Source organism: Salvelinus fontinalis, chromosome 10 (assembly GCF_029448725.1).
Source record: "Salvelinus fontinalis isolate EN_2023a chromosome 10, ASM2944872v1, whole genome shotgun sequence".
NCBI lineage: Eukaryota > Metazoa > Chordata > Actinopteri > Salmoniformes > Salmonidae > Salvelinus > Salvelinus fontinalis.
In genome coordinates this window covers 37,910,585-37,935,804 of record NC_074674.1, presented here as the reverse complement: position 1 = coordinate 37,935,804, position 25,220 = coordinate 37,910,585, and the positions used below count along the sequence as shown (strand labels likewise).

The 25,220-nt window shown below is 43.3% G+C and overlaps 1 protein-coding gene across 2 annotated transcripts in view; it reads left to right on the top strand.

Annotated features, from left to right (window-relative positions):
- Positions 1-24,959, top strand: part of LOC129864125 (zinc finger protein 618-like) — a 48,234-nt gene extending 23,275 nt beyond the window's left edge. Inside the window, exons 5-13 of one of the 2 annotated variants that reach the window (XM_055936750.1) lie at positions 3,442-3,531; positions 4,123-4,206; positions 5,137-5,226; positions 5,385-5,480; positions 6,373-6,450; positions 7,147-7,191; positions 7,947-8,024; positions 13,505-13,675; positions 14,637-24,959. In XM_055936750.1, the coding sequence (XP_055792725.1) occupies positions 3,442-3,531; positions 4,123-4,206; positions 5,137-5,226; positions 5,385-5,480; positions 6,373-6,450; positions 7,147-7,191; positions 7,947-8,024; positions 13,505-13,675; positions 14,637-16,237 (2,333 nt within the window). In that variant the 3' untranslated portion in view covers positions 16,238-24,959. The remainder of the gene's footprint in view (positions 1-3,441; positions 3,532-4,122; positions 4,207-5,136; positions 5,227-5,384; positions 5,481-6,372; positions 6,451-7,146; positions 7,192-7,946; positions 8,025-13,504; positions 13,676-14,636) is intronic. The other variant, XM_055936751.1, reaches the window with a different exon arrangement.
- The last annotated feature ends 261 nt before the right edge of the window (positions 24,960-25,220 follow it).

Genomic DNA, 25,220 nt, shown 5'->3' with positions numbered 1-25,220 from the left:
GAGGAGAAGGACCGCCATGAAATCATGGAAGAGGAGAAGGACCGCCATGAAATCATGGAAGAGGAGAAGGACCGCCATGAAATCATGGAAGAGAAGGACCGCCATGAAATCATGGCAGAGGAGAAGGACCGCCATGAAATCATGGCAGAGGAGAAGGACCGCCATGAAATCATGGCAGAGGAGAAGGACCGCCATGAAATCATGGCAGAGGAGAAGGACCGCCATGAAATCATGGCAGAGGAGAAGGACCGCCATGAAATCATGGCAGAGGAGAAGGACCGCCATGAAATCATGGCAGAGGAGAAGGACCGCCATGAAATCATGGCAGAGGAGAAGGACCGCCATGAAATCATGGCAGAGGAGAAGGACCGCCATGAAATCATGGAAGAGGAGAAGGACCGCCATGAAATCATGGAAGAGGAGAAGGACCGCCATGAAATCATGGAAGAGGAGAAGGACCGCCGTGAAATCATGGAAGAGGAGAAGGACCGCCGTGAAATCATGGAAGAGGAGAAGGACCGCCGTGAAATCATGGAAGAGGAGAAGGACCGCCGTGAAATCATGGAAGAGGAGAAGGACCGCCGTGAAATCATGGAAGAGGAGAAGGACCGCCGTGAAATCATGGAAGAGGAGAAGGACCGCCGTGAAATCATGGAAGAGGAGAAGGACCGCCGTGAAATCATGGAAGAGGAGAAGGACCGCCGTGAAATCATGGAAGAGGAGAAGGACCGCCGTGTAATCATGGAAGAGGAGAAGGACCGCCGTGAAATCATGGAAGAGGAGAAGGACCGCCGTGATATCATGGAAGAAGAAGAAAAAAAGGTTGCTGATCCCTGGTGTAGCCTTTTAGTAGCGTAACCACAGAATCTGCGAAGGCCAGCAGCAGTGGGAGGAAGAGGGTCGGGAACATGTTTTTTGTGTGTTTTTTTCCTCCCCTTCTGGTTAGGCTATCTTGATCTCTGGCACCCTCATGTCATTTGGGTCTAATTATTTAACATGTGCTTGACGCATCAGACAAGCTCAGTAGCCTACATGTAGTGGATTTTATTAAAACACATAGGGTGTGTCTAATATAGGGGAAAAATACACAATAAAAATGTCTACCAATTGATTAGTTGAACGAACAATGCAAGTTGGGGACAAGCCTAGTTTGCACAACCGAAGAATTTCTGCACAAACTGTCAGAAACCGTCTCTGGGAAGCTCATCTGCATGCTTGTCGTCCTCACCAGGGTCTTAACCGACTTCGGTGGGCAAATGCTCACCTTCGATGGCCACTGGCTTATTGGAGAAGCGTGCTCTTCACGGATGAACCCCGGTTTCAACTGTACCAGGCAGCTGTCAGACAGTGTGTGTGGTGTGGGCGAGCAGTTTGATGTGAATGTTGTGAACAGAGTTTCCCGTGGCGGTGGCAGGCATGAGCTACGGACAATGAACACAGTTGCATTTTATTGATGGCAATTTGAATGCACAGGGATACCTTGACGAGATCCTGAGGCCCATTGTCGTGCCATTCATCACCTCATGTTTCAACATGATAATGCACGCAAGGATCTGTACACAATTCCTGGAAGTGGTAAATGTCCCAGTTCTTCCATGGCCTGCATACGCACCAAACATGAGCATTGAGCATTTTTGGGATGCTCTGGATTGATGTGTATGACAGCGTGTTCCAGTTAATGGCTGATACTCCACTCAGCCATTGAAGAGGAGTGGGACAACATTCCACAGGCCACAATCAACAGCGTGGTCAACTCTAAGCGAAGGAAATGTCACGCTGCTTGAGGCAAATGGCGGTCACACGAGATACTTACTGGTTTTCTGATCCACTCTCCTACCTTTTTTTTTTTAAGGTATCTTTGTCCAGCAGAAGCATATCTGTATTCCCAGTCGTGAAATCCATAGATTAGGGCCTAATGAATTTATTTCAATTGACTGATTTCCTTATCAACTGAGTAACTGAGTAAAAATCTTTGAAATTGTTGCATTTAATATTTTTGTTCAATGTAGATCATTCTCGCTAACCCATATTTAAAACAAATAATTTATCCATTTATTTAACTACGCAAGTCAGTTAAGAACAAATTCTTATTTACAATGACGGCCTACCGGGTTAACTGCCTTGTTCAGGGGCAGAACGACCGATTTCTACCTTGTCAGCTCAGGGATTCGATCGGACCAATGCTCTAACCACTAGGCTACGTGCCGCCCCATAACACTGTAATCACTACTTCTAGACCACTTATATAATTTTAAACATAGTAAAACGTGCTCAAATCAATTACCGGTAGTCCGTTTCCAACAATATGAAGAGTTGTCCTCAGTGATATGTTTGTGGCAAACACAACACAACGCTTTGTATTCAGGACATAAAGTTAATTTCTTTGCCATATTTTTGGTAGTTTTACTTTAGTGCCTTAATGCAAACCGGATGCATGTTTAGAAATATTTGTGTTCTTTACAGGCTTCCTTCACTGTGTCAGTTAGGTTAGTATTGTGGAGTAACTACAATGCTGTTGATCCATCCTAATATTTTCCAATCACAGCCGTTACTCTATAACTGTTTAAGTCACCATTGGCCTCGTGGTTAAATCCCTGAGTGGTTTTCTTCCTCACCGACAACTGAGTTAGGAAGGACTCCTGTATCTTTTCTAGCGTCTGGGTGTATTGATACACCATCCAAAGTGTAATTAATAACTTCAAGTTAAAAAGAATATTCAATGTCTGCTGCTTTTTTTTTATTATACCGATCTACCAATAGGTGCCATTCTTTGGCATTGGAAAACCTCCCTGTTCTTTGTGGTTGAATCTGTTTGAAATTCACTGCTCGACTGAGGGACCTTACAATTATCTGTCATTCAGATATCATGTTAAACACTTAATGCACACACAGTGAGTCCATGCAACTTATTATGTGAATTGTTAAGCACATTTATGCTCATTTAGGCTAGCCATAACAAAGGAGTGTAATACTTATTGACTCAAGACATTTTGGCTTTAAAACGTTTTATTAATTTGTAAAAAATGTCTAAAAACACTATTCCACTTTCACATTATGGAGTATTGTGTGTAGGCCAGTGACGACAAAATCGCATTTTAATCTATTTTAAAGTCAGGCTGTAAGACAACAAAATGTGGAAAAAGTCCAAAGTCAATACTTTCTGAAGGCACTGTAGCTACAAACCATATGTTTTCGACCTGCACCATTCTCTTCACAACACCACCTTGATAATTCTCCCAGTAAGAGAATAGGTCACATCTCAAAAAACAACCTTCTTCCTGTACAACATGGAATATCCCACACTGCACAAAAGCAAAGTCGACGGACCAACAACACACAAAAAACATTCACTGTTTTTATACCTTATTGAGAACTGAAAGAAATGACTGCTGTGAGCTAGGCAGTGACCAGTGGGTTGTGACGTCATTGTGTGTGCCGCAGATAGCTTCCGCTACTCTTGTGACATCTGCGGGAAGAAATACAAGTACTACAGCTGCTTCCAGGAGCATCGTGACCTGCATGCTGTTGACGGTAATGGACTTACCTACCTACCCTCTCTTCTCCTCCTTTTACTTTCCATGATTTTGTTCCTATTAGGCCTTTCTATTCCGTGTCTTTTTTTGAACTCAAATGGGAACTATTATTATTATTTTTTATTTTATTTTTTGTACTCCCTGACGAAGGCCATGCAGCCGAAACGCGTCGGTTTTTAGTAAAAACGTTGTTTCTATTGAACATGTCATACTAATAAAGGCCTTTTAATTAATTATATGAAGAGTGCCTTGGTCCTCCTTTCTTTTTGATGTTAAATGGGAACTTGTTCTATCTCAGTGGCAATGTTGACTTGACTTGCAGTTCCATAAAAGTTTGTGGTTTTGTTAGAATTAATTCCTTGGAAGTAGAGCATGTAAAGTCCCTAGTAAAAGGAAGATCTCAAATGCTTAAAACAGGAAACTAGCCAGTCACAGGGCTGATATTTGTAAGAGTAATGTAATTGTAGCTCTTAAGCAATTTGATTGAACCTTCACTTCCAAGGCTACTGCTGCTCTAAAGAAAGTACCCTGTGTGAATTAACTTGACCCCTTCCTCCATATCGCTCTCGGTCTCCCCCTCTCCCCCCAGACCCATATGAGCAGGTGGTTCTAGGACCGGTGGAAGACCTCAAGGAGGAGCCGCCAGTGGAACCATTCCAGAAAATGGGACCAAGTAAGGCTGCGCTGCATGCTGGTCTGCTGTTGCTTGGCAGATTTGGGTTTTGCTATTGGGCACACCATACTGTGTGAGATATACACTGAGTGTACAAAACATTAGGAACACCTTCCTAATATTGAGTTGCACCCCCTTTTACCCTCAGAACAGCCTCAATTAGTCGGGGGGCATGGACTACAAGGTGTCAAGTGTTCCACAGGGATGCTGGTACATGTTGACTTTAATGCTTCCCACATTCGGGTCAAGTTGGCTGGATGTCCTTTGGGTGGTGGACCATTCTTGATTCACATGGAAAGAAACTGTTGCGTGAGAAAAACCAAGCAGGGTTGCAGTTCTTGACACACTCAAACCGGTGCGCCTGGCACATACTACCATACCCCGTTTAAAGGCACTTTTGTCTTGCCCATTCACCCTCTGAATGGCACACATACACCTTCTATCTCTCAATTGTCTCGAGGCCTACAAATTCTTCTTTAACCTGTCTCCTCCCCTTCATCTACACTGATTTGAAGTGGATTTAACAGGTGACATCAATAAGTGATCATAGCTTTCAGTCTATGATCTGTGTTTTGTACAGTCAGTGTATACTGCAAAGTGGTTGATTATGTATCTGAAATCCATCCTTTTGCAGTGTGTTAAGGCAATGTTATTCGTTTTAGCATTTAGCGCCTTACCTCATTGATGCAATGTATTTGGCTCTGAGGATAGGTATTAGTAGATTATATCCCATTAAGAGCGTAATACAATATGATTAGATTTGGGGAATAATTCAGTCAATTTCCCCAGTCCTGAAAATGAAGGAAACCATTTCAGGGAACCACCAAGGATCCTACTCGTGTTGTTCTTCTATCATTACAGGAAGTAATTTTTATTGAATGCAAGTAATGTGATATTTTGATTAACTTCTTTTGTCATTTTCTCCCACAGAAACTGGGAGCTATGTGTGTGAGTTCTGTGGGAAGCAGTACAAGTACTTCAACCCATACCAGGAACATGTGGCTCTTCACCAACCAACGAGTAAGTAATCACACAGGTCTACGGAAGGGACTAGTCATCTGTTGTAGTCTAACCTCCCAAACTCCCATCACCTGTGTTAGGTCATCAGTTCAGTTAAAGTAGGTAGATAAGTTACCACTTATTTATTTGATGGTACTGACACAACTCTCTACCCACAGATTGGTCCTTCGATAATATGAAGTCGCCTCGGTCACGTGGAAGTGTGGGGGGAAACATGGACGTCAGCAAGTACAGTGCCACTAAATTAGAAACCGGTATGGACAACTGAGCTAGGATGTGAATGTATATAGAGTGACAACCAAAGAAGGTGTCCTAAACCACTTAAAGATGTAAACTTTTAGACCTTAAAATAGACCAGAGTTTTTAATGAAGTGGGCAGTTAGGGCAAACCCTAACTGTCGTTAAGTAACATTTGATATCACTGTAAAGCAAGGCTACAATCTCCTACCGCAAATCTTTTTGTCTCAACTTTCTCTGCTGTGATCCGAAGCACTCCCTCGCTCGTCTTTTCTGTCATATCTCTCACCTGATCAGTTCCTCTGTCTCCACTGAGCAGCCTGTCTATGCAGAGCTATTTAAAGCTTGACACACTCCTCTAGCACAGAATAATGGGTCAAAAGAGAGGGTGGACAGGAGTAGTAGGACTCGTATTCAAATGCTATGGGTGAATATTCCTTTTTTTTATTGAATTCGGTGAAGAAAAAGCAATGAATCATCCAAAGGTGACACTCAATATGCAGTATCCAGGATGGTCATTTCACTGGATCAGAATTGTATGGGCTTCAGAAAGCAGATATTGCATCATTATCCACCCTTATTGTATGATACGTTATGTAGGCACCTGTTTTTCACCCATGTCAGAGGTCTACACTCAAAAATAACGTTGGTTTTGTGTGTATCTGGACTGTTTTTACACACCAAGTAAGAAACCTTTTTGGAGAGCGCAATGGGTTTTCTTTGGGTCTTGTCAGTTAAAACATTGTATTTATTCATACTTTTTTATTTAGTGTGTTACTTTTCTATTATTTCTCTTATTTCATTTCTCTCTGCATTGTTGGGAAGGGCCCGTAAGCATTTAACTGTTAGTCTACACCAGTTGTTTACCAAGCATGTGACTAATACAATTTGATTTGATATATTCTACAGACAGTCCCTTCAGTCGGAAAATAGAGAGCAAAACCCAGTCCAGCTTGGTGGACACCAACAGTTCCCAGAACTCAAGCGGTGAGCACTGAGGCGCTTCTCATTAGCTGTATACTTGTGCATTTTATGAATGTCTTTCTGCACAGTGAATTTTCAGTTGTGTAACGCTCCCAATCATTAGGTGTGAATGTCAATACATATGGAGACAATGTGTTCTTACTGAGACCTGGGTAGAACATGGAGGTAGATGGAGAGTGAATCAGGCAGAAATGTGAGTGTTGGTGGCTTAGTGCAGTGTTTCCCAACCCATGTCCTCGAGTACCCCCAACAGTACACATTTTTATTATAACTCTGGACATGCACACCTGATTCAACTTGTCAACTAATCATCAAACCCTCAATGAGTTGAAAGAGTTGTGTTTGTCATGGGCTACAACGAAACTGTGTACTGTTGGGGGTACTTGAGGACCAGGGTTGGGAAACATTGGCTTAGAGTCCAAGCATATAACCACATTCAAATCAAGGCCGTAGTCTGATTCTCTACCCTGCTTCCTGAAGTATACACTCGTTTGCTCCCCCTTGTGGATTAAAAAATAATGGATTTGTCTAGGAAATGTAGTGGAAACATCCTCAGTCTAGCCAATGCCTACATCAATCGAATGCTTTTAAATCCACAATGGGAGAAGAGCAAGTGTACACTCTGAAAGGGTAGGGAATTTTATCTGAAAAACAATGCAGTGTGTCTGAGTCTGACGTCACTCACTTCCTCTCACTCAGGTACTCCAAGCCCCCTGGTGACCGGTTCGTTCCCTGCGTCACAGAGTGAGTCCACTCCTCTCTCTACCTGCCTCCCTGCAAACACAAACAAATGGGACCATTTCATTCTCTCCATTTTGTTTATTTTGACCATTATGAGAAACAGCTGCTGCCAGTGATATTTTCCTACTCACTTGTCATTTTGCCCTGTTCATTTGGGCTTGTCACACTTGCACCTCCATTTAGGCAGTGTTTGTGACCCTGTAGTACTTGATGTGAAGGGTTGAATTTAGGCAGGTTAATCCATGGCGAATGGAAGAGACTAGATGTTGTATTACTGTTTTAAGTGTTGTCATGACATGAGATGAAGGACTTTTTTGCTGACCCATACTTTACCCCATTGAAACATAATGATTCTGTGCCCTTCAGCAATAACCTGTTACAGTTGACAAGCCAGGTGGGAAACTGTCATGAAAAACCTATGCAATCAAATGAAGTTTTATCTACATCTTTTAACAAATAAATTAGCCACAAAGTGCTTCACAACAATCAGAACCTAATGCCGCTAGAACCCCAAAGACAAAGCGACAGTGGCAGAGACAATGTCACTTGGTAGGAAGACTCAATCACTTTTAAATGGCATACATAGATATTAAATTAAGTAGGTTGAACATGTTCCTGTATTTTTATATGCGGTAAAATTAAACTTGCAGGCAGTGACCTAGATCTAGCGACGCTCTGGGAATAGACTGGACAGGTCTACAGTGGATGTGCTCTTTCTTATGCTACGGGAACCCTTATTCTGGGCCTTGTGTTTCTAGAACCCTACACATGTGGCGCCTGTGGCATCCCGTTCCAGTTCTACAACAACCTGCTGGAGCACATGCAGTCCCACGCTGGTGAGTTACCTGCACCTAGAGGGAGATATACCCGACTGGCTCTACTCATGGAGTGTAGTCGTCAAATGGCTGGGAGGCAAGCTTTCAGCTGATCAAGTTGGTCTCAGTCCAAGTTGAAGTTGAATTCTAAGCTTGTTAATGGCTTGATACTTTGGATTCTTAAAGTACTTTGATATTCTTTCAAACTACACCTTCATTTTGGAATAGTTAATGTCTTGACACAAACAGCTGCTGTATATCACACCCTTAGGTTAAGATATATATCACACATCAAATGTTTTACATATTACATTTATTATGCACTTTATTTGTGTTATGACCATTGTCACCCCTGTAGTTTTATGTGTACCTACTCTTTTGGTTAATTACTGGTTGTTTACCAACCCCATCTAACTGTTAGCCACTAGCTAACCCTCAGCGTTTAGCTAACCCTCTGGAAGTATAAGCTGCAGTTCATTAAAGGTCATCAGTCAACTGAAATAGATTCATTAGGCCTTAATCCATGGGTGGGACTTGGACAGCATAGGCCCACCCACTTGGCAGCCAGGCCCACCCACTGGGAAGCCAGGCCCAGCCAATCCGAAAGAGTTTTTACCACAAAAGGGCTTTATTACAGACAGAAATACTCCTCAGCACCCCCTCAGACAATCCCGCAGTTGAAGAAGCTGGATGTGGAGGTCCTGGGCTGCCGTGGTTACACGTGGTCTGCGGTTGTGAGGCCGGTTGGACGTACTGCCAAATTTTCTAAAACGACATTGGAGGCAGCTTATGGTAGAAAAAGTAACATTCACTTTTCTGTCAACAAAATCCACGACTGGTCTATCTACGTCACCGCACGAAGAGGCAAAAACAGACTTACCCCCATCGCGACGTCCCCCAAAGGCTAACTTGCTAGCACCGGTATGTTAACTGCTAGCTTGCTTGCCCCGGTCTGCTAACTGTTAGCTTGCCTGCCGCGGTCTGCTAACTGTTAGCTTGCCTGCCGTGGTCTGCTAACTGTTAGCTTGCCTGCCGTGGTCTGCTAACTGTTAGCTTGCCTGCCGTGGTCTGCTAACTGTTAGCTTGCCTGCCGTGGTCTGCTAACTGTTAGCTTGCCTGCCGTGGTCTGCTAACTGTTAGCTTGCCTGCCGTGGTCTGCTAACTGTTAGCTTGCCTGCCGTGGTCTGCTAACTGTTAGCTTGCCTGCCGTGGTCTGCTAACTGCTAGCCCCGGTCTGCTAACTGTTAGCTTGTTAGTATCGGCCTGCTAACTGTCTGAATCGCCGTTTCCCCAGTCAGCCCAACCACTCACTGGACCCATATGTTCACTTGGCTACGCATGCCTCTCTAATATCAATATGCCACGTCCATTACTGTCCTGGTTAGTGATTACTGTCTTATTTCACTGTAGAGCCTCTAGCCCTGCTCAATATGCCTTAACCAACCATGTTGTTCCACCTCCTACATATGCAATGACATCACCTGGTTTAAACGTCTCTAGAGACTATATCTCTCTCATCATTACTCAATGCCTAGGTTTACCTCCAATGTACTCACATCCTACTTTACCTTTGTCTGTACACTATGCCTTGAATCTATGCTATCGTGCCCAGAAACCTGTTCCTTTTACTCTCTTTTCCGAACATGCTAGACGGCCAGTTCGTATAGTCTTTAGCCGTACCCTTATCCTACTTCTCCTCTGTTCCTCTGGTGATGTGGAGGTTAATCCAGGTCCTGCAGTGCGTAGCTCCGCTCCCACTCCCCAGGTGCTCTCATTTGTTGACTTCTGTAACTGTAAAAGCCTTGGTTTCATGCATGTTAAGATTAGAAGCCTAATCCCTAAATTTGTTTTACTCACTGCTTTAGCACACTCACACTGCCAACCCGGATGTCTTAGCTGTGTCTGAATCCTGGCTTAGGAAAACCACCAAAAACCCTGAAATCTCCATCGGCTACTATAACATTTTCCGACAAGATAGAACTGCCAAAGGGGGCGGTGTTGCAATTTACTGCAAAGATAGCCTGCAGAGTTCTGTATTACTATCCAAGTCTGTACCCAAACAATTCAAGCTTCTCCTTCTAAAAATTCACCTTTCCAGAAACAAGTCTCTCACTGTTGCCGCTTGTTATAGACCTCCCTCTGCCCCCAACTGTGCCCTCGATACCATATGTGAATTGATTGCCCCCATCTATCTTCTGAGCTTGTGCTACTAGGTGACCTAAACTGGGACATGCTTAACACCCCGGCCTTCCTACAGTCTAAGCTTGATGCCCTCAATCTCACACAAATTATCAATGAACCTACCAGGTACAACCCCAAATCCGTAAACACGGGCACCCTCATAGATGTCATCCTAACTAACTCGGCCTCCAAATATACCTCTGCTGTTTTCAATCAAGATCTCAGCGATCACTGCCTCATTGCCTGCATCCGTAATGGGTCTGCGCCCAAACGACCACCGTCATCACTGTCAAACGCTCCCTAAAACACTTCTGCGAGCAGGCCTTTCTAATCGACCTGGCCGGGGTATCCTGGAATGACTTTGACCTCATCCGGTCAGTAGATGATGCCTGGCTATTCTTTTAAAGTGTCTTCCTCACCATCTTAAATAAGCATGCCCCACTCAAAAAATGTAGAACTGGGAATAGATATAGTCCTTGGTTCACTCCAGACCTGTCTGCCCTTGACCAGCACAAAAACATCCAGTGGCGTTCTGCATTAGCATCGAATAGCCCCCGCGATATGCAACTTTTCAGGGAAGTTAGGAACAAATATACACAGGCAGTTAGAAAAGCTAAGGCTAGCTTTTTCAAACAAATTTGCATCCTGTAGTACTAACTCAAAAATGTTCTGGGATACTGTTAAGTCCATGGAGAATAAGAGCACCTCCTCCCAGCTGCCCACTGCTCTGAGGCTAGGAAACACTGTTACCACCGATAAATCCACTATAATTGCGAATTTCAATAAGCATTTCTCTACGGCTGGCCATGCTTTCCACCTGGCAACCCCCCTCCCCCGGTCAACTGCCCGGCACCCTCCAAAGCAATCCGCCAACGCCCCCACCCTTCACCCAAATCCAGATAGCTGATGTTCTGAAAGAGCTGCAAAATCTGGACCCCTACAAATCAGCCGGGCTAGACAATCGGACCCTATCTTTCTAAAATGATCTGCCGAAATTGTTGCAACCCCTATTACTAGCCTGTTCAACCTCTCTTTCGAATCGTCTGAGATTCCCAAAGATTGGAAAGCTGCCACGGTCATCCCCCTCTTCAAAGGGGATGGCACTCTAGACCCAAACTGCTACAGACCTATATATATCCTACCTGTCTTTCTAAGGTCTTCGAAAGCCAAGTTAACAAACAGATTACTGACCATTTCGAATCCCACCGTACCTTCTCCGCTATGCAATCTGGTTTCAGAGCTGGTCATGAGTGCACCTCAGCCACACATAAGGTCCTAAACGACATCATAACCGCCATCGATAAGAGACATTACTGTGCAGCCGTATTCATCGACCTGGCCAAGGCTTTTGACTCTGTCAATCACCACATTCTTATTGGCAGACTCGACAGCCTTGGTTTCTCAAATGATTGCCTTGCCTGGTTTACCAACTACTTCTCTGATAGAGTTCAGTGTGTAAAATCGGGGGGCTGTTGTCCGGACCTCTGGCAGTCTCTATGGGTGTGCCACAGGGTTCAAATCTCCGGCCGACTCTCCTCTCTGTATACGTCAATGATGTTGCTCTTGCTGCTGGTGATTCTCTGATCCACCTCTACGCAGACAACACCATTCTGTATACTTCTGGCCCCTCTTTGGACACTGTGTTAACTAACCTCCAGACAAGCTTCAATGCCATACAACTCTCCTTCCGTGGCCTCCAACTTCTCTTAAACGCAAGTAAAACTAAATGCATGCTATTCAATTGATCACTGCCCGCACCTGCTCACCCGTCCAGCATCACTACTCTGGACGGCTCTGACTTAGAATACGTAGACAACTACAAATACCTGGGTGTCTGGTTAGACTGTAAACTCTCCTTCTAGACTCACATTAAGCATCTCCAATACAAAATTAAATCTAGAATCGGCTATATTGTAAACAAAGCATCCTTCACTCATTGTGCTAAACATACCCTCGTAAAACTGACCATCCTACCGATCCTCGACTTTGGTGATGTCATCTATAAAATAGCCTCCAACAATACTCAGCAAACTGGATGCAGTCTATCACAGTGCCATCCGTTTTGTCACCAAAGCCCCATACACTACCCACCGTTGCGACCTGTACGCTCTCGTTGGTTGGCCCTCGCTTCATACTCGTTGCCATACCCACTGGCTACAGGTTATCTACAAGTCTCTGCTAGGTAAAGCCCCGCCTTATCTCAGCTCACTGGTCACCATAGCAGCACCCACCTGTAGCACGTGCTCCAGCAGGTATATCTCACTGGTCAACCCCAAAGCCAATTCCTCCTTTGGTCGTCTTTCCTTCCAGTTCTCTACTGCCAATGACTGGAACGAACTGCAAAAATCTCTGAAGCTGGAGACTCATATCTCCCTTACTAGCTTTAAACACCAGCTGTCAGAGCAGCTCACAGATCACTGCACCTGTACATAGCCCATCTGTAAACAGCCCATCTATCTACCTACCTCATCCCCAATCTGTATTTATTTATTCATCTTGCTCCGTTGCACCCCAGTATCTCTACTTGCACATTCATCTTCTGCACATCTACCATTCCAGTGTTTAATTGCTATATTGTAATTATTTCGCCACCATGGCCTATTTATTGCCTTAATAATTAACTTACCTCATTTGCACTCACTGTATATAGACGTTTTCTTTGGTTTTACTGTATTATTGGCTGTATGTTTTGTTTATTCCATGTGTAACTGTTGTTGTATGTGACGAATTGCTATGCTTTATCTTGTCAAGGTCGCAGTTGCAAATGAGAACTTGTTCTCAACTAGCCTACCTGGTTAAATAAAGGTGAAATAAATAAAACAGCTCTGGTGGACATTCCTGCAGTCAGCATGCCAATTGCCCGCTCCCTCAAAATTTGAGATCTGTGGCATTGTGTTGTGACAAAACTGCTCATTTTAAAATGGCCAATATTGTCCTCAGCGCACAAGGTGCACCTGTGTAATGATCATGCTGTTTAATCAGCTTCTTGTTATGCTACACCTGTCAGGTGGATGAATTATCTTGGCAAAGGAGAAATTCTCACTATAAGGGATGTAAACAAATGTGTGCACAACATTTGAGAGGAATAAGGTTTTTGTGCATATGAAACATTTCTGTTATTTCAGCTCATGAAACATGGGACCAACACTTTACATGTTGCGTTTACATTTTGGTTCAGTGTATATGGCCCTATAACAATTAACCAATTACAAACACTTTAGCTATTAGCCTTTAGCTATCCCTCGGTAGCTTGTAGCGGTTAGATACTGTAACACTAGCTTAACAGTTAACCGACCTTCTATATGTCTGTTTCCCCTCAGCGGATAATGAAAAGCATACCAAAGGGGAGTCTCCAAAGACATCACCGGGCCCAGCCTCACAGGACCAGTTATGGAGGTCCCCCCAGACCCAGCATCAGGCCCAAGCTCAAATAGTTCAATTCCAGATACAGGCTCAATCCCAGGCTGCACAGAGAAACCCCTCCATCAACCGTGAGTAGGCTACGAATCATTCAATATCGCTGTTATAGTCATGCTGCCTATGAATAAACAGGGTATCCACCCACTCTTGAAAACGTGCTATGGTGATGAAATTTCACTTGTGTTATAAAATACATTTTACATGAAGAATCATGTTCTGAATTGTTCAGTGGGTTCTTTCTCTAACGTGTATATAAACATTTATATCCAAAAAGTCGTATTTCGTAACCTAATAGATCCGATGATAAGCACCAAGCTCTGTTGACAGAGCGGTGGCATTTTTTTTGCAGAAACTTCTTCGGATTTTACATGTTGTGGTGGTAGTCTGCAAAGTTGTTTCTGTAGGTCGCAAAAATCTATTTAGTATGACACAATCTAAATTAAATGTAAAAGGCTTTGCAAGTAAAAAGCTTGCAGTATGCTCGGTGCTCCGTTGACATGTCAGAGATACGCTTATTTTTGTGAGAAATCTTCTGAACAGGAATTTAATATGAAAATGCATGACGTCTCAAAATCAATATCCATCTTACCTCTATATTGTTTTATGTCCTCTGGATTCCAGAAGAAAGATGACGCGTTCTATGGTTAGCCTGTCAGTTAGCCTGTCAGTTAGCATTCTTGCACAGCATCCAGCCTAGCTGGCATAATCCTGATTAATGACCACTTTTTTTCTCTGGTCTCCATTGATTTAGTCACCTTCATTTTGGCCAAATCTCCAATAACCTTTTGAATGGATTATGATAGAGACATGATTATTTTACCCACTGGTCAAAATATGTGTGTTTGGACACCCTAATAAACACACTTAGGCCACACTGCCTATGAAATACATACTTTATCTCTCTTGCTTAAACTCTTTCTCCTATCTCTACCTCCCTTTCCCATAGTTTTCCTCTATTTTTCTCTTTATCCCATCTCCTCTCCCTCTCTCCTCCTCACTCACTGCATCTCTCCCATTCCTCTCTCTCCACAGAGAACAGTGGTGGGTTACCGGAGAAGGAAAGGCAACAGGTAGCCGAGCGTCTCCTGAGGGTGATGTGTACAGACCTGGGCGTGCTCAACATGCTCAACAGCAAGGACTTCCTGAAGCTAGCCCAGACCCTGGTGGACACGGGTGCCCGCCACGGTGCCTACTCCACCCGTGACGCCCTGGGCAACATGAGCTCTCTGGCCCTACGCCAGCTTCCCCGCATGTACAACCAGGTCAAGGTGAAGGTGACTTGCGCCCTAGGCTCCAACTCCTACCTGGGCATTGCTGTCACCTGCCACTCCCAGACAGTGGGACCTGATGCCTGCCTAGTGCTGACAGCCTACCAGGTGGAGGGGTCCAGGCTCAAGCGCTATGTTTTAGGCGTCAAGGAGGCAGACCTGAGGGAGGGGCCAGAGCAGGTGCACCAGTGGACACAGAACGTGCTGTCGGAGTTCGTCATGTCAGACATCCGCACGGTGTACGTGACTGAGCCGCGGGTGGGGGTGGGGGGCTTGCCGCTGGGTGGAGGCGGGCGGAGGAGGGTGTGCCTGCGGTGCGCCGGGTGCTCGTTGGGTGCTGTGGTTCAAGCGGTGCTGGGGAAGCACAGCTTGCAGACAAGGGGGCTCCACGAGCTGGCTGAGCTGTTGGCTGCCTGCCACGACATTGCCGCCTCCACCAGCCTCTTGTCCACCAGCGCCGCCACGGACGAGGGCATGTCTAACCCCTCCACTCCCCCTGGGCTCAGCCCCACTCCTCCCTGCTGGGACAACATGGCTGAGGCTCTCCTTCAGGTGCACTCTCACTTTGAGCAGATCTTCGAGGCTTATGGGAGGAGCAAGGCCACGGCTTCCACACTGCAGGGCCTCAACAAGCACCTTCTCGGGACGCTGACCTGTTTGCTGGCCCCTCTGCGCCTGGCCGCCCTGGAACTCAGCAGCCAGAGGAGGCCAACCCTGCAACAGGTCCTACCTGTCTACCTGCGCTTGGAGAAACTGTTCACCTCCAAGGCTGGGGAGGTGGGGACCTCCAGCAAGCTCTGCCATTACTTTCTGGAAGCTCTTAAGGAGAACTTCAAGGTGGAGAAAGCCCACCAGGTAGCCATGGTGCTGGACCCCCAGCTGAAGCTGCGTCCTGTCCCAGCCTACCAGCAAGAGGAGATCATCGCCCACGCCTGCGAGATGGCCACAGATGCCCGCGACGGTGGGGGGTCCGGAGGTGAGGACGTGGATGGACCCTCATCACTCAAACGGCTCCGCTTGGACGTCCCTAGGGGCGGGGTAAATGCCAGAGGGGTAGTAGCCGTGTCGTCTGAGGCCTCGTCAGATGAAAGCCAGACCCAGGTGAGACAGGAGGTGTTCCAGTATCTGGCTGAACCGCTCCTCCAGGGTACCAACCCAGACCTCTTCCACTACTGGAGCACCACGGTGGGGGACCGCTACCCCAGACTGGCACGCCTGGCACTGTGGCTGCTGGCAGTGCCCGCTGTGGGCGTCCGCAGCGAGTGTGTGAGTGTCTGCGAACAGAGCTTGGCCATGAAGAGGAGGCAACAGGTCACCGCCGAGGAGATGAACAAACTCATCTTCCTGCGCTCCAACATGGCCTGAATGTTACGGTCTGACCAATAAGGCTGACCGAACCACGACCATAGCTCGACTGTCCTAGACCAACCCACCAATGACTACACAGACTATCTACAGCGGGATAGCGGAACCCATAGTGCGATCTTCTCAAAATGCTGATCGAACTGTGGTTAGTGCCAAATGCAACAAAGAAAAAAATTATTATCAGGGGTTGAATGGCTTTTAAAATTGATAGGATAAATGACAAAGATAGACAAGGGGTGTTGCATCTGGTGCTAGCTAGTAACCGCTGTTATTCTTTGGCCCATAAAGATCTCGCTTTCACTGAATCACTTCTGACCCTATGTGTCAAAGTCAATTTCATGCCTTTACAATGTTATCAAACTGCCGTCTTTTTACAATTTCTTCAATGGCTTGTAGTTGTCTGGCTTTAGTAGCCCTTTGAAGGACTAAAGGAGGAAGATTGGCCTTCGGTGGTTGTGTATGGCCTGGCATCAGATCCGTTCTGGACAATGGTGCCATTGGAGTGCACTCACTCTGTTACTGAGTGACTATACTGAATGACTTGATGGTTGGGGTGGGTGTGATTAGGAACTCGGCAGCCTGATTGCTATATATATATTAGTAATAATACATTCAATATAGAGGAAAAGAGAACTTAAATGAAGTGGGCCTCCAACCCCACACAGCCAACATGTTTCCATCCAACCCCCCACACCTGGAAACCATGTTTCCCCACCCCCCTAGAAACTAGGTTTGCTCGTCAGTCAGCACTCCCCCTCCAGGTGACCAGAGGTGTCGAAAGCATTCCACAGGGATGCTGGCCCATGTTGACTCTAATGCTTTCCACAGTTGTCAAGTTGGCTGGATGTCCTCTGGGTGGTGGACCATTGTTGAGACACACAGGAAACTGTTGAGCGTAAATACAACAGCGTTGCAGTTCTAGACAACCTCAAACCAGTTTGCCTGGCACCTACTACCATACCCCGTTCAAAGGCACTTCAATATTTTCTTTTGCCCATTCACTTTCTGATTGGCACACATAGACAATCCATCCAATTTATTATTATTTATTATTTTGTATATGTGTTGGGCTTTATACATTTTTTTTATTTGTATGTATTAGGCTTTAGCTAAGATTATTCTTTTAGAGTCAAGTATATTTGTCCAGGCCTCAATTGTTCCTTGATTAGCACCATTCATTCTCGCTGTGGATAATTCTGATGTTAGAGCTTCTAACAGTAACTGTATCCACTGGAGAATTGGGAGAGAGTGAGGTGATTGCCATCTAAGACACAACAGCTTTTTTTTGCTGCAATGCTGCCTGCCAGCAATTAATCATCTCTTATTGAGAGATTCAAGGAGCTATCATTGTTAAGTAACATAATAGATGCAAAGCATTGAATATTTACATTGATGCACATTTAACTGCAGGGCACTCCCACATAATTTGAAAAATGTGCCTACCTGATTTAGGGGACACTGAACAGTTGGGAGTTGGGGCCAATTTCATCATAAAACGTTTCCTTGGTGATAAATACAGTCTGTGAACAAACTTAAAATGTATAAATTGATGGTTTGTGTAGGTCATATATTTCCATGTTCTGTTCGTTAGTGTTGTTCAGATTTAATTAGATCTGTCGAACAATACTTTTTTAAATGGCTAACTCAGAATATGAGCTTTCCAAGTTGTTTATATATTATAGAGATCAGTCCTTTCTAGAGCCCAGATACTTTATTTATAAATCCCATCATTGGATGGTTCGGTAGTTGGGTTTCCCAAGGGACTTCTTATGCCAGCATAGCTGACCTAAGTTGTAAGAAAAAAAATACAAACAAAAAAAAGAGTTGCCTGGTAATGTGTATGCATCTCAAATCTTGGAATATTCTCAAACCATTTCTGTCCATGATATCGGTAAAGGTACGGATTCCAAATTTGGACCATTGGGGAGGATGCAAAAGGCCTCCCTACAGATCGCAAGGCATTCTTGTGATATATTGGAGCATGCCATTTTGATTCCCAGTTGCGTTGTTTAAAAATTGGCGCAAAATAGAAATTGTGTGAGCTATAATAGGACCAAAGCATACTTGACATTGTTTAAGGGGAATATCTGTGAAGACCACCTCTTCCAGGGCAATAGGAGACAATATTTCTCTCTACTCAGCCAAGGGGAAGAAGAATCCTGTCTAAAACAATTTAGGATGGTGTGAAATGCTAGTGCCTGGAAATACTATTTAACGTTTGGTAGGGATAGTCCTACGTCTTTCCCTCTTTGTGAGTTTGTTAATTTTAGAGAGATGTCTGGTCTATCAAAAGCTTTTTCTGCATCGAGAGAGAATACAGCCCAAGGAGCATCTAAGATATGTAATAATCGAGGGAGGTTATCCAAGGATAAATGTTTTTAAACAAACCCATGTGGGCCAATTTGGGTAAGTCTCGAGATGGGACGACAGCATTTTGGAAAAAAGGTTTAATATTTGTGTTTATCAAAGATAGGGGACGATAGTAAGAACACTGGCAGGCATCCTTACCTTTTTGTAAATTAAAGCCAAATTAGTGCTGTATTCACATCTCTCCCAAATGAACCTTTGTGAATGGCTGTGTTAATCATTTCGAGCAATAGTGGACCTAATTTATTCCCAAAACTGTCCTAGACCTCAGGAGGAATACCCTCCCATCCAGGTGATCATGCTAGCCCAACTGCCCTTTTGTGTTTACTGAAAGACCTTTGTGCTCCCAACGAGGTGGCTTTCTCTGAGAGAAGAGGAGTTCTTCATTATTTTAGAAAGGACTTAGTCTGGGTTGGTGTGGATTTCTAATCCGAGGTATACAGTTCTTTATAGAAGTGGGAAAATATTTGATTCATTTGGGTTCTAATGGTAATTCCCGCGTTTCAGATTCAATAGTCGCTATGTCAGCTAATTGATCATTAGTCCATAGCTTATTGGCCAGTAAATGACTGGGACGAATACCATGAAAGTAATGGTTGAGTCTCGATGGATGGACATTCTGCTCTCTGTCTTATCAGTAAATTACCTTCTGTCTTTGGAAAGAGTAATAGCTACCTGGTCTATAAAGAGTGTTTGTTGAGAATGCTCTAACACAGATAGCATTTCCAATATTAATATCTTATTTAATTATAGACATGCGAGACAAGTACAATGAGACCAACTACAATCCACACGCAACCAAGTCTCTCCAGCATATACTCTCTGATTACAACCTCATTGATGCCTGGCGAGCAAATAATCCTAAAGCAGAAGAGTACACTTTCCACTCAAACAGGCATAAAATATTCTTCTGTCCCAATAACAACATGGAAATCAGTTAATTCTAACAATATGTTGTTCAGAGAATCAAAAAAATGTAGGATCATATGAATTTGGAGGATACACATTAATTAAGGCATTTTTCTTTCCATTATGGATACATTTAGGGAAGCGATTCTGCCTTCTTGGTCTTCGCCTTTACCCAATATTATAATTACACCTTTTAGTTTTGTTTGGGGCTGATGAAAAAGCAGTCATTTTTTACAAATTATCTTTTCTATGTGTCCTTTTTGAGCAGATGTGTTTCTTGTAACTTTGATATATTAATATGGTTTCTTGCTAGGATATCAAGACAGCAGGAACGTTTAATAGAAGTATTAAGGCCCTTCCAATTCCAAGAGAGAATAGCTAGCGTGGACATTGGGAAAAGAAAGAAATCATCATGTATTATTAATGGATGTAATTTGTCTAAATTATTATTTAATTTTGGGGTTTTCTTTCCTTGTCTTTTATTTATTTGTTTCAATCGTGGGCATGTAATGCCATTGACAGCCGTTACAAATAGCCATCCCACATTAGGGAAGTGGGAGCTAAAGATTCATGGTCCCTCAGACTAACTGCCACACCTCCCCCAGAACACCCCACTACCTCGGTGTGGTGGACACACTGTCATATAACTGGCTATCAGGAGCACCTTTCATTTGTCTATGAAATCAGGCCCATCCCTCTTTATGTGTTATTCGGGCCAACTTCTCAGTAAAATCTTGACCTCCCACTTTCTTTTGCAATAAATCCTCCCAGTGTATAATATTGTTTGACAGTTATTTTGAAAGAATATAATACTAACATATCGGTTTTGAGTTTAAAAAAAAAAAATGAAAACCTTCCCCAGCAGAATCAAGAGATCCTTTATCGTGTTTTATCTCTCCCTTAAGTCACAATTTAACTGTTTGTGGAGATATAACACAATAGTATAAAACAGGGAGTAAACACTTGTACTTTTGCCCAAAAGTTGGAAACTATGGCCCAATGCCAGATAATATGTAACAAATCCTCCATTTCCACACCAAAAAAAATGCACAAATGGGATTGTTCAATGCCCCATATTTGAAACATCTTGTTAGTAGCCAGAAATGTGTACAAGATCTTCAACTGAAACATTTGGGTTGTGAAGTCCTTGTTTTATACTGAAGAAAAATATTAACGCAACATGCAACAATTTGAAGTTACAGTTCATATAAGGAAATCAGTCAATAGAAATAAATTCATTTGGCCCTAATCTATCGATTTTCACGACTGGGAATACAGATGTGCATCTGATCACGGATACCTGTAGGGGCATGGATCAGAAAACCAGTCTGTATCTGGTGTGACCAGAGCGCGACACATCTCCTTCACATAGCGTTGATCAGGCTATTGATTGTGGCCTGTGGAATGTTGTCCCACTCCTCTTCAATGGCTGTGCGATGTTGCTGGATATTGGTGGGAACTGGAACACACTTTACTCAATGGGTGACATGTATGGTGAGTATGCAGGCCAGGGAAGAACTTGGACATTTTCGGTGTCCAGGAATTGTGTACAGATCCTTGCGACATGGGGCTGTGCATTACCATGCTGAAACATGAGGTGATGGCACGAAAATGGGCCACAGGATATCATCACATTATCTCTGTGCATTCAAATAGCTATCGATAAAATGCAGTTTGTTGTCCGTAGCTTATGCCTGTCCATACATAACCCCACCGCAAACATGGGGCACTCTGTTCATAATGTTGACATCAGCAAATCGCTTGCCCACACAACGCCATACATGTGGTTTGCGGTTGTGAGGCCAGTTGGATGTACTGACAAATTCTCTAAAACGACGGAGGTGGCTTATGATAGAGAAATTAACATTACATTTTCTTTGCAACAGCTCTGGTGGGACATCCTGCAGTCAGCCAATTGCATGCTCCCTCAACTTGAGACATCTGTGGCATTGTGTTTGACAAAACTTCACATTTTTGTCGCCTTTTATTGTCCCCAGCACAATGTGCACCTGTGTAATCATCATGCTGTTTAATCAACTTCTTGATATGCCACACCTGTCAGGTGGATAGATTATCTTGGCAAAGGAGAAATGCTTACTAAAAGGGATGTAAAGACATTTGTGCACAAAATTTGCAAGAAATAAGCTTTTGGTGCGTATGGAACATTTTCTGTGATCTTTTATTTCAGCTCATGAAACATGGGACCAACACTTTACATGTTGCGTGTAGTTTTGGGAGTATCAAACTGCTCTTCCCAGAAAGAGTGGAGTGGGATGGCAACCAATTTGTTGTTTTCCAAATGAAAATGATACATCTTTATAGATTTTAACTCTAGTTAACCGTCAGTAGCTATGTTTTCATCCAATTGGTGACAGATTTTCATGCAATTATTCAAAAATATGCATTAAAAGAATATGAGCATTTTCCCACAAGTGGTGTCTCCACAAAACAGATTTGTTACAGATAAAAAATCAGTGTGTGATGTCTTATGCACAGAAAATGTACTTTTTCACAAGTTTTTATGTACAGAATAAAACTCCAGTAGCAGTGCGTGGGTAAAATCACTGGGGAAGCCAGACCCGCCAAACCGTGCTTCTTAACCCGTTCAACTGATGACCCGCAGTCAGCCTGTAGGCGCCCTGCCCACAATAAGGAGTCGCTAGAACACGATGAGCAAAGTAAAGCTCTCACCGCCTAACCTGGACGACGCTGGGCCAATTATGCACCGCCCTATGGGACTCCCGGTCACGGCCGGTTGTGACACAGGCTGGGATCGAACCTGGGTCTGTAGGGATGCAGGTCCTTAGACTCTTGCGCCACTCGGGAGGCCCAGTCACTCACAATTTAGTCCAATCACTGTAAGCTAAATATAATTTGGCTGTCCATGGTTCTGATTTCTGTGTGTATGTGTATGCACGTTCATACAAGTAGAAAAATATGTTGACTCTCCCTACTTGTAGAGAAACGCCAATGCCATCCTCCTCTCGTTATTGTTGACGAAACGGTCTATCACTGTCAAACAGTACACACTACTTTTTTGTTGTCCTAGGCTACCTGGCTAAAATGTTTGCTCGATAGCCCAACGTTAGCTAGTTAACATTAGCCTTCTACATCTAGCTACATATTAAACTTCCATTCTCTTGGGCCAGGGGCACAACAATGTATGAATTTATGGTTGGCTCAGAATCACCATTATAATCATTGGCCAGTACGGATTGCTAATGTAGGAAAGGGCAAAATTTAGCTAGGTACTCTACAGTTTGTCACACAAACTGTTGCATTAAATAGCAAATGTGCGTATTCTGGTCTTGGCACGTGCCATCTAGCCAACAACTATCAAATACAGTGTGGGTAGGCTAGTCTACATGATGAGATTATTATGGATTAGAATATGTTTGTCAAACGGCAGTCAAGCATCGATCATGTTACCAGAATCAGCACTTTCACCACCCTGTGAAGTTCATCATAAATAATTTATTCTGTAGTTTAATAAACTGCGTGGTTTCCCGAGTCAAAGTGGAAGGACCACACACCATATTATCATGTGACTCCAAATTTACTTCGATATGATGGTTGTTCTATAAATATTTGAGCATAAGGTGTTTCCACTGCCATTTCTCGCATAATTCATTTTACAGACACAGAAAGATCCCACCATGTCAAGCAAACAAATTATCTGTCAGCATTTATAGAATTGTACCGAAACTTCCTGTTTCCATCACAGTTGTCGGGATTTTTGATTTATACGCTATGACTTTACTCGCATAAAAACTGAGATTTAATGAGGTCTACAAACACAGTTTCTCTTTCCTTAACCCTTGTTGTTTTTAAAGACAGTCTCACTACACCAAACTCAATTTCTTTATGTATAATGTTTGTCAGTTTCTGATATATTAGTCTTAGTCTTCATTTTGTCGTTTTGTACTTTTTACATCGAATATAGACCCATGTATTCATTTATCCAAAAGTAAATAGTCCAAAGAAACTTACTGGTGTGGCAATTATGGTTTCATGCTTTTAATTCATGCACTGATTTTTCTTGTACGGTTAAATGTTTTGGCATGGTTGATCCATCCCCGCACTTGAGTTTTGTCTGTCCTCCATTCAGTGACACACTCCACTTTCTCATTTAGGAGTTGAGTGTGTGAAATCTATTGTTGCCTTTGTGAAGACTTGCACAAATAAGTTGGAATCCAACTGGCTAGCTAGACCAGTACTATATTGGAAGTGAGTGTCACACACCTAGGCACACACATCTTGATAACATGTCTATTCAGTATAGATGGTTGACTTAACTTTCCTCTGTCCATAGCATCTGAGTTCTTTCTTACCTCCAGACTCAAGGACATACAGTTAAGGCTATGATTTGTCCGACATTATGAATATAATGAAATAGTAAGTGTAGCATATAGATAATGCCACTGAAATTGATTTCTGTTTTTAAGTGTTTGTTTTTTTAGACAACCATAGTCAAGGGATTTAACCTGTAGATCTTACATAAGAATTTCAAGCAGTAAATTCTCCTGGACATGCAGTCGTTGATTTGGTGATCTCCAATACTATACAATTGCCTCGTACACTTTGTTGGTAGGATGAGAATTTATAACAAAGATATGCATGCAATCAATATTAGAGGACTGATCTATTCTATCATGTAAACCAGAATGTTTATTCTAAAAACGGAAAAGTTTCAGGGGATCAGAAGTTGCTCGTAGGCAGTTTACCCTCCCCTAATCCCAATTTGAACCATTAGGGGCAAAGGCACAGACCTGACCTCAGATTAGTGTCTAGGGGCAACTTCAACCTCCTTTCAAGGGGTGGCAGTATGCGAATACAGTAACTGTTTTACGTCAGTAGAGGGCGCAAATGTTGCAGAAATGAGGCGTACAGTGTATAACGCCATACCTCTTTTTATAAACTAGCATTTCAAGGGTTTTGATACACCCAACTCAAGATAAATACTGTTTTTTATAAAGAACTGAATTCAGATTACAAAAAAATATATATTTTGCCGCTAACTAATGGCTTCTCAGAAACGCAGGTCTTGTTATTATCCGGTGGGTATAACAAGATTCTAATGTTCACTGTAAGTACAAGATGGCTAACAAATACTCTTTCCTTCCTTCTCCTTCAGAAATGGACTATTCTCAATTCTAATTGAGCATCAATGTTGTTTGTCTAATTTTATGGAAACATGTCATATTGTTTGTACTTTTTATACTCTGTTAGACTGCAATTTTTTTTATTTTAGCTTATTTTAATTCCACCATATTTGTCTTATCGGTAGGCCTAATTTATACTTTTGTAGTGACTATTTTGATATACTGCTGATGATAGGATACAAAGTATTTTGTTTCAGAATGTCAGAAGTGACCGCACTGTTGAATGTTCTGAAATACGTTACCCACTGTAGTATGTGCTGTGTGAATAAACTGGCCGAAATGAGCATCAGCCTCTGACCACGTTCTAATGTGCAGTGTTGATGCATTGAGAGGAGTGTGTTTGTGAGACAGAAAGGACTCTTAACATGTAGACCAAGTTAGAGAGAGCCCCTCAGATATGAACACACTGAGACAGGTGGCTGCTTTTCAGTGGCATACAGAGGGCTTCCACATGGAGAGAAAGAAAGCAAAGGCTTACACAGTGGCTGAGAGGAAAAACTGAGGATTCATGGAAAGGGGTGAGAGGCCTTATGTAAAGGAAGAGT